General features: G+C 48.3%; 1 protein-coding gene across 2 annotated transcripts in view; it reads right to left on the minus strand.

Annotated features, from left to right (window-relative positions):
- Nucleotides 1–16,415, minus strand: part of AK9 (adenylate kinase 9) — a 171,381-nt gene that overhangs the window by 129,856 nt on the left and 25,110 nt on the right. For both annotated transcript variants that reach the window (XM_088460477.1, XM_088460478.1), the window contains exons 10-12: nt 9,369–9,470; nt 5,715–5,854; nt 5,457–5,637 (exon numbers count right to left, since the gene is read on the minus strand). In XM_088460477.1, the coding sequence (XP_088316603.1) occupies nt 5,457–5,637; nt 5,715–5,854; nt 9,369–9,470 (423 nt within the window). The remainder of the gene's footprint in view (nt 1–5,456; nt 5,638–5,714; nt 5,855–9,368; nt 9,471–16,415) is intronic.

Here is a 16,415-nt window from a genome sequence, read left to right on the forward strand (position 1 = left end):
AGCAAGGCGAAGACCGTTATCTAAGCCCACCTGTAGGAAAGCCAACCTCTGGATATCCGGAATACCCGAGGAGCCTAGCCTCTAGGGCGACACCTGAAAGAAAGTATACCATACCTAATGGTAAATTCTTGCAGATAAAAACTTCCGAGCTCTTAGCATGGACAGAGCCCCTGTTAACTATAGAGCTGGAAAAACTCCTAGACCTTAAGAGGGCAGTCTCCACCACAGACAACCCAGGTCAGGGAATCAGCCAGAATCCTGAGACAACAGGTCCGGGCGTAGAGGCAACAGCTTTGGAGTGTTAACTGAGAGGCTCCGAAGATCTGAGTAATAGTGCCATCTGGCCTACGCTGGAGCTATCAGCAGGAGCGTGCCTCCTTCTTGCTATTACTGGAGGAAGAAGGGATAACGGAGGGACGTGGTACACAACTTGGAAGGTCCACTGGACCTGCCTACGTCTATCAGAAGAGTCTCATCTCTGAAAGGCTCCACTTGTTCACCAGAAGATTGAACACCTCCTGATAAAGAGGACATTTCCCTGAATGCACGTCTTGACGGCTGAGAAAGCCTGCTTTCCATCTGAGGATTCCTGAATGAACACTGCCGATGACGGCAGGGATATAGCCTTCCACCCAAGCCAGAATTCGGGACACCACTGTTAGTGTCGCCTGACTTCGGGAACCTCCTAGGTGGTTTACATAAGCCATCATGATGGCGTTGTCATTTCCGTGGAGGACCTGTCCTGCATGCTGGAGAACCCTGAATACTGCTCAGAGTTCTCAGATGTTTATGGGAAGCGCAAAAACTACTGGTGTCTACCTGCCCTGGAACAAGTGTGGACCCGTCATGCTTCCCAGCCACGGATACTGGCGTCCGTCATCAGAAGGACCCTGTCCGCAATCCCAAAGGGGGTGCCCCTTGTTTAGGTGAGCTTTCTGCAGCCACCAGGCCAGAGAGAGACAAACCTCTGGGGAAAGCCTATTGACTTTATCCTATGGGGCAACCCATCCCATCCGGAGAGGATCAAGTTCTTTAGAGTGAAGCTGGGTACTCTCCACCATGTCGAACAGCGACATCCTGGAACCCAGGAACCACATTGCCAAGTGAATAGACACTCGGCGACTCTGCGGGCAACTGCGTACCTTTGCCTGTAATGCAGAGATCTTTTCCTCAATCACAAAGATCCTCAGATGTTGGGATATGGAGCATCCTCTGTGAAGAATCAGAGAGGACCATTTCCAGTTTATCAGTCAGCCCTAACGTAGCAACACAGATATTGTCCATTGCATATGGCACTGAAGTATCTCTGGAGACCGTGTAACAACAAGAGGTCACTCGGATAGGGTAACAAGCGGACCCCCTGCCTCCGCAGGTGGGCTGCCATAACTACCATGACCCTGGTAAACCGTGAGGTGCGGAGGCCAGACCAAGGGGCAATGCCAGAAACTGGAAATGCTTATCGACCACTGCAAACTTGAGGAAAACACTGGTGTGCTAAGAAAAGAGGGATATTCAGGTAGTCACCCTGAATATATCCAACGACACCACAAAATTCCCAGGCTCCATTGAATGATGGAATGCAGGGTCCCCCTCCCGAACCGAGGAACCCTTAAGAATTTGTTGAAGGATTCGAGGTTGAGAATGTCCTTGTAAGACCCATTGGGTGTCTGTACCAGAAAGAGGATGGAGTAATACCTCGTTCCCCTTTGGGGCAACGGAATAGGTACTATAACTCCTGCCTGGAGCATAGAGTGTAACACCCTCAAAAATTACAGGACCTTGTCCTGAATTGACAGAAGACCTGTAACGAAAAACCGTCTGGGAGGCTTTTACCGGGAGGAGAGGACATACCTTCAAGAAAATACTTCTCTTACCCCAGTGTCCGTGGTGGTCAGACACCAGCACTGGCCGAACTGGAGAAGCCGGCCTCCAACTCTGGGGTCTCCCGAGAGGAGGCCCGTCCCGTGAGACTGAAGGCTTATAGTCCAACTTGGGAGTAGGACGTCTTGTACTCCAAGCCTGTTCTTATGGCTGAGCAGATTTCCTGGCTACTGACTGTCTTGGAAAGCTGTATTTTAGACTTACCCTGGCCTCACAGGGCCGAAAAGACAAAGTCCCAGACCCTGATGGGACTGTAGCCGATGGCAGACACGCAGACATAGCTGCTGCCTGCAGGGCCACAATTGCGTCCAGACGAGGGCCAAACAGGACTTGTCCCGTAAAAGGCAAAGCATTCCAAATGGAATCTGCGTCCGCTTTCCAAGAGCGCAACCACAGGGAGCGGCAAGCCGCTACTGCTGCCGAGGAGATTCTGGAAAGGAGTAGGCTATATGTAAGACCGTCTCATTATGAACGTGGCAAAGTCTGAGAATTTGCCACTATCCATCTGCTCTGCTGGAGAGTCAGTGTGCAGAGATCCAGTTACCTACTCAGTGTTCCATGGCTCTGGCCCCCCAGCACACGGCCATAGCCGGCCTGGAAGCCCCTCCAGCAAGGGAATATTGGATTTTAGATATATTTGCACCTTGCAATCTGGAACCTCCTTCAAAGAGGACCTGGAGGGCATGGGCAACGTAGCACTCCTCACTAGACGTGTAACATGAGAATCTACCCGTAAAGGTAACTCCCATTCGGAAATGTAATTATCCGCAAAAGGGGTATGCAAAAGGTCAACCTTTTTGAGGCTGGAACCGCTTACCCGGATTTTCCACGCCTCCTCTAAAATGATCCACCTGACCAGATAGAGGAATTAACAGTGGCAACACCCTTATCCTTAAAGAAGGCATATTTGGATTTAGCCACGGGGGATATGTAATAACCAAAGCCGCACGGACTGCCCGTAGAAGGCCAGGTATATAGACTTTAGACCCAGACTACGCCTCCTTTGCACTAAGGGGCTCGTGTCTGAAAAAGTCAATAATGTCACCGTCATCAGACGTCATGTCTTTACCCGTCTGAGACCCGAAAGGCCGTTTAGAAGGCCGAAATGGTGACTCCCCCTGTAAAACGTCCATCAGGTGCTATACCATTTGGACAATAAATTCACCCACACAGGCTCCTGCGAGACCTGGGGGGGCGAAAAACAGGATACACTGGGGTACCATCAACTGTCCAGGGACCCCTGCATGTGATGAGACCACCACAGGCTGCGATAACCCCTTGGGGAAATGCAGGGGGCGTTGCCCACAAAGGCTGTAAGCATCTTAGCCAGCCAAGGGCGGTCCCCTTTTTTGTGCAGGCACAGTGACAGAAATGGGGCGTGATATATAATACAACATGCCCTCCATAAACCCTCAGCGTCTACATATCCCTCCGCTAACTGCACATGATATCAGTACATTATAGCTGGAAGAGGATATCCTCGTTCACTTTCCGACATGAGGAGTGTGAACGGAGCGTATGTGACCTCCCACACAGAAAAACCACGTTTACTGTGAGGTAATAAACACCCTGCGACACCGCACCGCAAGGGCTGTAGCAGAAGAACAGGGATAGGAAAAGGCTGACAGTCAGAAATGAAAGTACAGGCAAACAGCGCTAGCATTTAAGTCACATACAATGCACAGATAACATCCTGCATTACAGGCACTGCAATCAACTACACAGACCAGAGCGTGGTAGGAAACAGTGCTGCATACACTGACCTTAATTGAAGGAGAGGTATGCGGGGGACCCGGATCGCAATGGCATCTGTATCAGCTTCCAGCAGCGTTTGCCATCCCCAGCACATGTAGTGAGAAAATGGCCACCGAGGAGCAGAGAGAAGGCAGGGCCCGGGGGAGGAGCGCTGACACAGCCCACTCAGACCGCTGTGGAATGGCACTGTGCAGCGGGGGAGACGCCGGCTGTGAGACAGGGAAGGCGTTCTCCCCTGGCGTGCTATCAACCCCTGGGATGCCGCGCTGTACCTCACATGCTACGGCCCGCTGTCCCTGGTGGTCTAGTGGAAGGCGCAGGATCAGTACCTGGCCCCACGCGCAGCCGGTCCCCAGGGAGCCCCCTGCCTGGGGACCAAACAGGACTGTGTTACCGGCGGGTGCCCACCGCGGGACCCCGCCGCTTACCTTGTTCCCCGTGCATCCGGCCACAGTCCAGGTAGCCGGGGATCACCGCTAGCTGTGACCCCAGCTACCTACCAGCATCCCCGGATCGGTACCGGCGTTCTGGTACCGGCGGGGTGTAGGAGTGACAGCATGGACGTCAATACTGACTGTCCTATGCTGGAGCACTCTAGTTGTGCAGCCACAGCTGCGAAGAAATATTCAGGGGTCTTAAAAAGACCCCCCTCTGTACGGTGCGACTGGTCCGGCCAGGCACCTACGAAAACTGAGTGGCCTGAGGCTCGGGGGCGGGGTATAGGAGAGGGACCCAGTGCATCCTGGGAGGCTGAAAATGTAACTCTGTGGTGCCTGGATGTCTGCCGCCATCGCCTATACCCCAAGGTATCCTGTGGATACCCTATGGACCCTGAAGTAGAAATACTAGGTATGCTCTTGTACCATAGTTAGTGCCCTTACATACAAAGCACCTCTACGCAGAATATAAAGTTGCAATAATTTGTTAGTTACTACATGATGTACAATTGTTTATAAACAATGTCATGTTAGCAATTCCCAGGGATAAATGGTCACAATGTTCAGGTGTGTCCATCCCTAAGCATTACGGTACAGCAGCGTTACAGATTATCTTGCTCAGGAAAAATATGCGATGTGGTGGCTCCGAGTTGCCAGAGAAATGGTCGGATCACCAGCACCTAACAGCCTTCGCTGCTAACTGAATTGCTCAAGGAGAGCTTATGCAGTGAAACAAGCGTAAACAGAGTGTTATGAGGATTCACAGACGGATTGGCTCTTACAGCAAGTCATAAATGAACATATTCACCTGCAGGGTACATATTACTTTATTACTTTAACATTACACAATGTTTCCATCCTTAAAAAGTTAATCAAGTACAATAGTTAGATGGACTCCTCAGCTGGGAAGGTGGCTACAGATAAAACATGTAGCTACTCACATAATTTACTGCATTTTTAAAAGTAGACTTATTTAAAAATATTTGAAAGGAATACAAAGTTACAGTAGCTCCTTTCACTAAAGTCACCCTGTTCTGTCTAAGCTGGGTGCTGTCATCAGGTCCCAGCTAATGTGGGAGTGGAAAAGTAAACAGCAGGCACATGGACATATCATGGTGGAGCACACCTACAATATTGAAGTTTATTAAAGTCAACATCTGTAATTAATGATTACCAAGCAAGTGCATGAGGACTGTGCACTCTGTTTGTCCTCCTTCTGGCTAAGGCACCCAGGCTACACAGAGGTATAAGACTGGGCCAGTATACAGCCACATTCACATAGTAGATTGATTCTGAAGATTACTATAATAAAATATAAGCTAAGATATGTTGAATTTTACATTGGTATTCTCTTTTTTTTTAATAAATATTATATTCACCCACCTTTCCTGAGTATTTCTGGGCTATTAAATTGCAGACAGCTGTTTTCCCAGAAGACTTTGGCCCGATGACAGCCACCTTGCAGGGAGGTAATGGCATAGGAGGAAGAAGATATGGACGAGGATTCTGCATAAATTTTATCAACGAATCTTCAGATGATAATAAGTACATTTTATCTAGAAAACTAAAAATCCATAAATAAGATATGATACAATAAAACAATACAATAATTATAGCATGTAATTTCCAAACAAACTTCACCTAACAGCAAACTCTGCCAATCCTTTCTTAATATATCCTTCTTTCAGAGCCACAGGACATAGATTGCCCCAGCAGCTTCTGCGCCATCTATATCGGGGAGCAATCATATGGGATGATGAAAGTATCCGCAAAATTTCATCCTATCAAACAAAAAATAAAATCTATTTCACTAGTCAAACATTTGTATTGAAATTAATAGTGTGTCCATAAAATGTAATAACTATTTGGTTTGTTTTCAGTAATATAACATTTATCAGGTTTTATAGTGTATTTCTCATATTTCTACATTTTCCACTGGGTTATCATTAGTGGTGGATTTTACCTCGGGGCTACAGGGCTGCAACCCCCCCACCAAAGTTTGCCAGGGACTGCCTAGCAGTGGCTTCCCATTGGAAGTGCTCTCTCTGCTAATCACAGCCGGACAGTCAGTCCGGACTGCAATTAGCAGAGAGAGCACTTCCAATGGGAAACCACTACCTTGCTATAATATCAGCCCTATCTGACTTCTAGGGGCTGGACCCGTTGCAATCCCTAGAAGCCTGCTTGTTGATCTGTGCATGATCCCGCATATGAGGGTATGCAATTGTGAAGCCGACTGTCTAAATACCGGCAGCCGGCTTCCCGACTGTCATATCCCGGCAAGGGTGAAATGCCGGTCGTCTAGATGTAGACGCCCGCATTTCCCTGACGCCGGGAGACCGGCGCCCGGCATCCCGATCGTAGTGATGCCGGGCGCCGCGAGCGGACATCCGCGGGGAGGGGAGGGTTAGGTTTAGGGCTCCCGGGGGGGACTTAGGGTTACGCACCCCCCCGGGAGGGTTAGGCTAGGGGGAGGGAGGGTTAGGCACCCCCGGGGGGGACTTAGAGTTAGGCACCCCCCCGGGGGACTTAGGTTTAGGCAGAGGGGAAGGGGGTGGTTAGGGTTAGGCACTTAGAGGGGGGATTTGGGTTAGGCACTTGGGGGGGAAGTTAGGGTTAGGCACCCCTAAGGAGGGTTAGGGTTAGGGGGGTTAGGTTAGTAGATACTCACCTTTCCACGATCGGGATTTCCAGCGCTGTCGGGCTTCCGCTGTTTCGAACTCTGCTGATGTCGGGCTGCCGCTGACGGGAATCGAACCGCCGGACATGCGGCCGGCGGTATTTCATACCCATTCCCATATAAGCACATTTCGGACTGGTCCAGTAGTGGGCACCAGGCCATCCGAGAAATAGAGGTAGGAGCCGCCACTGGTCATCATATTAGATTGGGATAATTTCAGCCATAGTGGGACAGTATTGCTGGGACAGACAGCATGATTGATCTACTACTATAATACTTTTCTACAAAACAAAGAAAGTAATAAAATACAAATATAATACAACAAAATGCTGTATTGGCACAATGTAAAAATCAGTTAGATAACACATCTTAACTCAGTGCAAGGTGAATAAATTCACTGATGGAGAAGTTATATTGTTTGTATTAGGAAACTCAGAATTACCTACTGGGGAGCAGTGTGTATACAAATTGTGAGAATATTTGCTTGTTAATATATGCGCCTGGTTATTAAGTTTTGTTTTAGATAACACATCTTGCTTGAGATAGGGACATCTCTCTTAGAGATGAGGCTCTGAGCAGTTTAGTGACCAGCAAGCCGATGACTAAATACAGACAATTCACTGTAATATAGGGGAATGTAGCAAACCTTGGAAAGAGTTAAAGTGGAAATAGATAAAGTACCAACCAATAAGCCAGGGCCGGATTGGGATGGAAAACCAGCCTGGGAAATTTATGGAATGAGCCCTAATGGGGACGGGTCTGTCGAGGGGGGTTGGATCCCTCCTCGGAGGGCCTGCTTCTGAGTTGGATGCAGTTGCAGCCTTCCTTGTGTCTTTTGCTGCTGTTGCGTCTGCGACTTTATCCTAATGCTGCAACAATGCCCTTCCCTGGTATACATCAGTGTGTCCCAATGTGCAAGGACTAAGATGCCCACTGTCAGTGTCTACAGATGCTGCAATCATGCTTTGTGCATGTTTTGGCGCCACCATCAGTCGCACCATTGAAACTTTCACCAGCCCTATGCTAGGTGCAGATCTGAGTATGACCTCCACTGTGAGCATTACAGGGTCTCTTTCATCAGCATGCCTGTGTCAATCCTATAACACTCCCATACTACGTTACAGCTGCATTTGGTTAGCCAACCCCCTGTAAACACCTTGGAATGCCCAGCACATTTCTAATACACACCTTAGTGAATGCATCTGAATTACCCATTATAAATAAGCCCCTGCTTCTAGGAGAACTGGTACACAAGGGACCATTATGGAGGAAAGGAAGGTGCACATTTATAGTTTGCAGGGGTGCGCCGAACACCCTAGCACCTGCCCTGTCTGCACACGTACAGGCACATAACATAAAATACACAAACAAACATAAAAGTCTCAGCACTCCTTGTGCTAATCAGTCAGCAGTGGCTTGCAGCCACAATTTGGGCATGATCTCCCAGCATAGCCCTTGGACCCTGGCACTACAACACTGTGTCCCTAATTCCTTGCTGCTACTCAGCATCAGGGCAAGGAGCATCAGGTGTGTGGGAGTTTTAAACCCTTCCTGTGCTCAAGTGATTATTCCAGCTGGGTCTGTGTAAATGTGAAAACCTGGAATTCCACACCTCCACTGCTAATGCAGAATGCACAGGTTTCACTCCAGCCTTCCTTGGAGGGAGCTGATTCTACCAGAATGTGGGTAATTCAGGTGATAGACAATCCCTCTCACCACAATACTAGATAAATGATAGCTAGAAACTGATTGGTTACTATTAGCCACTTCTCCTCTTGTCCCCTTCTGCACTCTTTACAAGATTTAATACATATCCCGCTCTGTTTCGGATTGAGGTGCAACAATAAAATAATGATGGTATGGGAGTTCCCTTAAACCCCTTTTCCAACAAAATCCTGGGTCTGTTCTGGGATTTGGAACAAGGTTCCAAGCCGGGTCAGACCCGGGATTTACCCCATTCCCACTGTGGCGCCGACCCGGGAATATCCCGAGTCGTCGCCGTTCACACTGCACATGGGTGCAGTACCGGCACTTGGGGATAATGTCATCGCCAAGCGTTGGAAGTTCCAGCTCTCCCCTGAATACCAGACGGGAGTGGTCTGGCGACCGGGGGAGGGGGTCCTTCCCGATGGGGGGGGTGTCCTTTTGGGAGACTGTGTGATGTCACAGCTGTCACCGGGGAGATGGGCGGGGGAGATTATGGCCTCCCCGTGTGAATAGGGGATGGGGTAGAAACAGGAACGGTCCGGACCATATGGGGAGGCTGTAATCTCTCCCTCCCCGGTGACAGCTGTCATAGACAGCTTTGAATTCCACCCAATCACCATGCTGTAAACAGGTCCCGAGTCAGAAGACCCAGGTTATCCGTTTCCACTGAGCCTGACCAGGGTTTTACCCAACTAAAACCCTGCTCAAGACCCAGGAAGAAATGCCAGGTCAATTGATCCGGGATTTTTTTCCTAGGATCCTTTTCCACTGAGCCGCTACCCGGATTTACACGACAATAACCTAGGTATTTTGGCCAGTGGAAAAGGGGTATTAGGCATAGGCAATCAATCTGGTTTAGTGTTTTTCAATGTATAGTGTAAATCTGGAAGAGCATTTGCATCACTTACATCATCCTGCCCTTCATGTGTCTCTACTTCTTCAGAGTTGTAGAGTTTCATCACAACAGCTCCATGACGAAGACCCAAAGATTCCAGACGGTATATCACAGACTGAAATATATATATATATATATATATATATATATAAATAAACAAAAGTGTCAACATTTTATAATATTAAAATTCTGAAACTCAATTTATTACGCTTCAAAAAGCAATTATTTAGAAAAATATCTACTGTTTTCTTTACACTTGTGATTCCAGAAATTTTCACTTATGTTTCATTCGAAGGTGAATTGTCTAATAAATACACAACATTTATTATAAATATAGCATTTTATAAATAAATACACAGCATTTTATAAACATGATATGTATTTATTTATAAAATGTATTTTTTGCCTCTATTATATAAATTTTCCAGCTATACTGGTGATAGCTTGAAGAATCCAGCATTGATGGACCCAGAAATAGATGAGATCAAAACATGGGGAAAAAATCACTAAATATTGGTTTGTAGTTGGTTTGAAAACAATGTGTGTTGCTGCCTAAAAAAACACAGATTATCAAACAACAAATTTCAGCTTCAATTGACACCAGACGGCGATGTCAGATGTTTTTTGCAGCTCTAAGGGGCTGAACCAGTGCCTTAGCTCTGTGAGGTTCTGAATTTGTTGTGGACTCGGGGTGGTGATAGGAGCAGACACAGAAGCAGACTTTAATGAAAAAGTGGGGTTTTTAAGTGACTTAGAAGACATGGGAATGACAAAAGAAAAAGTCCAGTTATAGCACTAAAGTGCACTTGAAAACTGTAGTGGGGGTTAATAGGGAAATGTCCAGATAGTGACAGGCAGGAACAGTCCAGTATACAAATATGGTGACCTGTAACAAAATGCAGGTATGATGAGCTGTAACTGAATGCAGGAATGATGAGCTGTAACGAATGCAGGTATGGTGAGCTGTAACAAATGCAGGTATGGTGAGCTGTAAACAATGCAGGCTGAGGTAATGAAGTCCAGCTGGGAGTGAAGGGAGGCAAGGTGCAGGGAAACAGCAGGTTCAGGTACTCAGGCAGGTGAAATGTATGTGGAGGGTGCAGGGTACATCCAGCAGGTTGGAGCAGGCAAGGTTCAGGCTAGTAGCGTAACAGGCAGGCAGGCAGGTAAGGCACAGGTACTCTCTCTCAGCCGCAGTTGAGAAACACGTTGCACTGGCAAAGGAAGGAAGGCTCTGGACCTTCCTAAATACTCAGTGCCGCGCTGAGACTGGCTGGAATGAGCACATGACCTACCAGGATTGGACAGCCGGGATCACATGGCCGGGATCAAGATGGCGGCGCCCATGCTAACGGAACGGAAACACCGCCAGACCTCACCAGGCCTAGTGACAATGTGCCCGCACAGAACCAGCCAATGCCCCTTGCCAAACACCAGCACCTTGCCAAACACCAGCACCGCTGCCAGAGACCCCCCACCATAACGACCTCACAGGTAATACCCGGTGACTACCATGCCGAGAAACCCTGGCCGTGACAGTACTCCCCCCCCTTATGGGTGGCCTCAGGACACTCACCAGGCTTCTCCGGATGGGCAGCATGGAACCTCTTGATGAGTGCAGGAGCATGGACATCTCGGGCATCGGTCCAACAACGTTCCTCTGGGCCGTAGCCCCTCCAGTACAGTAGGTACTGCAAATGTCCTCTGCGGAGATGGGAATCCAAGACCTGGGAGACCTCAAACTCTATGCCCCTTTCAGTCTGGACACGGGGAGAAGCAGGCAGGACTCTGTGGAACTTGTTTAGCACCAGGGGTTTCAACAGGGAGACATGAAAGGGATTGGGAATTTTCAGATAAGGGGGTAGCTGAAGGTGATAAGCCACGGGGTTAATGACTTCTATGATGGAGAAGGGCCCGAAGAAGCGTGGAGCAAATTTCCGGGTGGACAAGCAGACCTGGTCTCCAACTTGCATACGTGCTATTTTCCTACGCTTCTTATCAGCTTGAAATTTGTAACAGGAGGACGCCTTCTCCAGGTCAGTACGAACTTGAGACCAGATTGAAGCAAATCTCCATACAGTGTCTTCTACAGCTGGGACATCAAAGATGGGCAGGCTTTGAAATTCAGGGACCCGAGGATGAAGGCCGTAGACCACTTGGAATGGTGTTTGGTTCGTAGAAGAGTGGTAGGCGGCATTATGAGCAAATTCAGCCCATGGCAGCAATACGGACCAATTGTCTTGGGAAGATGTCATAAAAATCCTCAGGAAGGTCTCAAGGTCTTGATTTACCCTCTCAGTGGAACCGTTGCTTTGTGGGTGATAAGCCGTAGAAAAATTTAGCTTTACTTGCAATACAGAACATAAGGCTCTCCAAAATTTTGCTGTGAACTGAACACCATGGTCAGAGACTATCTCAGCTGGAAGACCATGGAGACGGAAAATATGTTGAACAAACAAGTGAGCCAAGTCAGGGGCAGAAGGCAGTTTGTAATGGACCATTTTAGAGAATCGGTCTACTACGACCCAGATGGTAGTGAACCCTTGAGATTCGGCAGATCCGTGACGAAGTCCATGGAGAGATGCGTCCATGGGCGTGATGGAATAGGTAGTGGCAATAACTCACCAGCCGGTGCCTGATGTCAAGATTTATGCTGGGCACACGAAGAACATGAAGAAATAAATTCTGACACGTCTGCTTTCAAGGATGGCCACCAATAGCCTCTCTTTAAAAATTCCAAGGTCTTCCGGGTACCTGAGTGACCTGCAAAGCGAGAGGAATGAGCCCAGGTGAGAAGCTGCTTCCTTAACTCCGGGGCCACAATGGACTTCCCTGTAGGAGGCTGTAACTGTAAGGTGGCGAAGACTCTTGACTCCAAAACAGGGGTATTTTGTTGATTCTCTGATATGTCATCACAGCGGAAAGATCTGGACAGGCATCTGCCTTTTGATTAAGGGCTCCAGACCGGAAGGTCAGGGTGAACTGGAGCCGAGCAAAGAATATCGCCCATCGGGCCAGACGAGGACTCACGCACTGAAGATTCTTGAGGAAGAGCAGATTTCTATGGTCCGTGAAGACAGTGAAGGGAAACTTGTCCCCTTCCAGTAGGTATCTCCATTCTTTTAAGGCTAAGTTTACTGCTAAAAGTTCTTGTTCACCAATGGCATAATTTCTCTCAGCAGGAGAAAACTTCTTGGAGAAGAACCCACAGGGATGAACTCGATTATCGTCATAACGCTGGGAAAGAACTGCACCCACTGCCTCTGAAGACGCATCCACTTCCACTAGAAATGGCCTATCCAGATCTGGTTGTCGTAAGACTGGAACTGAAATAAACACCTGTTTTAAAAGTTGGAAGGCAGTCTCAGCCTCAGGTGGCCATAGGGCAGGGTTAGCGTCTTTTCGGGTCAAGGCGGTAATGGGAACCAATAATGATGAAAATCTTTTAATAAAATGTCTATAGCAGTTGGCGAACCCAAGCAATCTCTGGATGGCTTTCAAAGTTTGAGGATGGGACCAATCCAAAATCGCCTGCACCTTCTTGGGGTCCATTTCTAGACTGGAGCCAGAGATGACGTAAACATGGAATGGCATACTGGGAACCCCAAAGACACATTTCTCCAGTTTGCAGTAAAGGTGGTTCTTTCTTAGACGGGACAATACTTCCTTCACATGTTCATGATGTTTTGTTACAGAAGATGAAAAAATCAATATATCGTCCAGGTAAACTACAACTGAGACGTACAACAGGTCCCGGAAAATCTCATTGACAAAGCCCTGAAACACGGCAGGGGCATTGCACAACCCAAAGGGCATCACAAGGTATTCAAAGTGTCCATCTCTAGTATTAAAAGCGGTCTTCCATTCATCGCCAGCACGAATGCGGATGAGATTATAAGCCCCTCTCAGATCCAGCTTTGAGAATATGATGGACCCTTTAACTCTGTCAAACAATTCTGTGATCAGGGGAAGAGGATATCGATTCTTAATCGTTATAACATTGAGGCCCCAGTAATCTATACAAGATCTTAGGCCTCCGTCTTTCTTGCCAACAAAAAAGAAGTCGGCTCCAGCGGGAGAGGTGGAAGGACGAATAAACCCTTTTGCTAGGTTGTCCTGGATGTACTCTGACATGGCTTGAGTCTCAGGCATGGATAGAGGATAGGTGCGACCACGAAGTGGCATCTTGTCAGGTAGCAGTTCGATAGGACAGTCCCATTCTCTGTGGGGAGGTAAGACGTTTGCCTGTTGCTCGGAAAAAAACATCAGAGAACATCTGGTACTCCTTGGGAATATCTGGAGATGTTAACAAAGCTGTCTTTGTTACAGGTCGTATTTTGGGAAGACAGGATTTCTGACAGTCAGTTCCCCATGAAAGAATCTGCATTGAACACCAGTCTATCCTGGGATTATGTTGGCGTAACCAAGGCAGTCCTAAAATGATTTCTTGAGAAGCCTCTGGTATCACTAAGAACTTTAAAGACTCGGAGTGGAGTGCCCCAACACGAACTAATACTGGTTGAGTTCCTTGGTGACCACTCCTTTAGCTAGAGGACGTCCATCTACAGAAGTCAGGGAAATTGCTTGCTTGAGAGATGAACAAGGAATCTGTAGCTTATCATCTAGGCTGGAAGTCATGAAGTTTCCGGTTGCTCCAGAGTCTAATAGAGCAGAGACGAAGACAGGGTTGGGCTTGAGAGCCAAAGCCAAGGAAATCTTGAAATCTTTAGTGTTTGGGGACGGGCAAATAACTCCTAACTTGATGTCCCCAAGGTCAGTTAGGAACGGGCGTTTCCCGACTTGCGGGAGCAGGAGGCCACCAGGTGACCCGAATCTCCGCAGTACAGACAGAGTTTTTTAGCATCCTTCTCTGACGTTACTCTTTGGAGAGATGGGTTTGGTTCACCTGCATGGGCTCCTCATCTATAGGAGGATGGGGTGGACGGGTAGGCAAGGGAGACATAAATGACCTTTGCCAGTCAGTTCTGTGTTTTTCAGCCTGACGTTCTCTGAAGCGTAGGTCAATTTTGTTGCAGAGTGAGATCATATCATTTAAATTGGTAGGAAGCTCACGGTTAATCAGATCATCTTTTAATCGGTCGGACAGACCATGCCAAAAGGCTGAGGTGAGGGCCTCCTCATTCCACTTAAGCTCTGATGCCAAGATTTAAAACTTAATTGCATATTGGCTGACAGGACAGGTTCCTTGTCTCAGGGTCATGATGCTGGACGATGCTGACACTGTGCGTCCAGGTTCATCGAAAATCCTCCTGAATGAAGATACAAAGTCTGTATAGTTATCCAGCAGTGAGTCTGAACAATCCCAGAGTGGGGAGGCCCAATCCAGAGCCGAGCCGGTCAGCAAGGACACGATATATGCCACTTTGGTTCTAGCGGTGGGGAAGTTATCAGGCTGTAACGAAAAGTGTATATCACACTGATTTAAAAAACCACGACAGAGCTTAGGATTGCCGTCAAATTTGCTAGGCATGGGTAGATGTAGACGAGGGGATACCCTGGTCCCTGTATTACCAGGCACAGGAGGAGGTGAAGTTGCTGATACCCCAGGGGTGATTGACGAGGTTTGCAGATTATCTTGGCATTTAGACATCTCCTGTAGGAACCGAGCCATTTGATGTTGCATAGCTTCCAGGTTTTCTAAACGATCAGCAATACAGCAAAATAAATCCACTCCAGACTCCTGTTCCGTGGCCGGATCCATGGGGCCAGTGCAAACTGTGAGGTTCTGAATTTGTTGTGGACCTGGGGTGGTGATAGGAGCAGACACAGAAGCAGACTTAAATGAAAAAGTGGGGTTTTTAATAAGTGGCTTAGCAGACATGGGAATGACAAATGAAAAAGTCCAGGTGTAGCACTAAAGTGCACTTGAAAACTGTAGTGGGGGTTAATGGAGAAATGTCCAGATAGTGACAGACAGGAACAGTCCAGTATACAAATATGGTGATCTGTAACAGAATGCAAGTATGATGAGCTGAAACTGAATGCAGGAATGATGAGCTGTAAAGAATGCAGGTATGGTGAGCTGTAACAAATGCAGGTATGGTGAGCTGTAACAAATGCAAGCTGAGGTAATGAAGTCCAGCTGGGAGTGAAGGGAAGCAAGGTGCAGGGAAACAGCAGGTTCAGGTACTCAGGCAGGTGAAATGTATGTGGAGGGTGCAGGGTAAATCCAGCAGGTTGGAGCAGGCAAGGTTCAGGCTAGTAGCGAAACAGGCAGGCAGGCAGGTAAGGCACAGGTACTCTATCTCAGCTGCAGCTGAGAAACACGTTGCACTGGCAAAGGAAGGAAGGCTCTGGACCTTCCTAAATACTCAGTGCCGCGCTGTGACTGGCTGGAATGAGCACATGACCTACCAGGATTGGACAGCCGGGATCACATGGCCGCAGGCAAGATGGCGGAGCCCATGCTAACGGAAACACGGCCAGACCTCACCAGACCTAGTGACAATGTGCCCGCACAGAACCACGCGCAGCCAATGCCCCTCGCCAAACACCAGCACCGCTGCCAGAGACCCCCGCCATAACGACCTCACAGGTAATACCCGGTGACTACCATGCCGAGAAACCCTGGCCGTGACAAGCTCTAAGCACTATGCTGAACCAGCAGGGAGGGGCTTACACCATAGCAAGGAGACACATCATGGGGTTCCACAGCCAACATGTAAAACCATCCCCAAACTGGTCAGCATAGGCCTGTAAATCCTCGGAAAGTGAGGACCCCAAAAATAAATTTGGGTCCACTCTCCCGAGGATCAACCAGCCCTGGACAGATCCTAGCCAGAAAGGAGGAGGACGCGCTGAGAACGGGTAAGTATGCAGCCATGAGAAGAAGGGGGCGGAGCGGGACAGAGCAGCAGAGGTGAGTGGGATGGGACGGAGTAGCAGACAGAGAGGGTAGTGGGGTGGGACAGAGGAGGGAGATGGGATCAGCTAGAGTGGAGCAGAGGACAGAGGGGGGAGGGAGGCAGGACAGAGCAGGTGATTGGACCAAGCATATGCCGGGTCCCTTACTAGTAATAATAATCACAGCATTATGACT

The sequence above is a fragment of the Taudactylus pleione genome, unplaced genomic scaffold, assembly GCF_031769625.1.
Source record: "Taudactylus pleione unplaced genomic scaffold, aTauple2 ptg000046l, whole genome shotgun sequence".
NCBI classification, from domain to species: domain Eukaryota; kingdom Metazoa; phylum Chordata; class Amphibia; order Anura; family Myobatrachidae; genus Taudactylus; species Taudactylus pleione.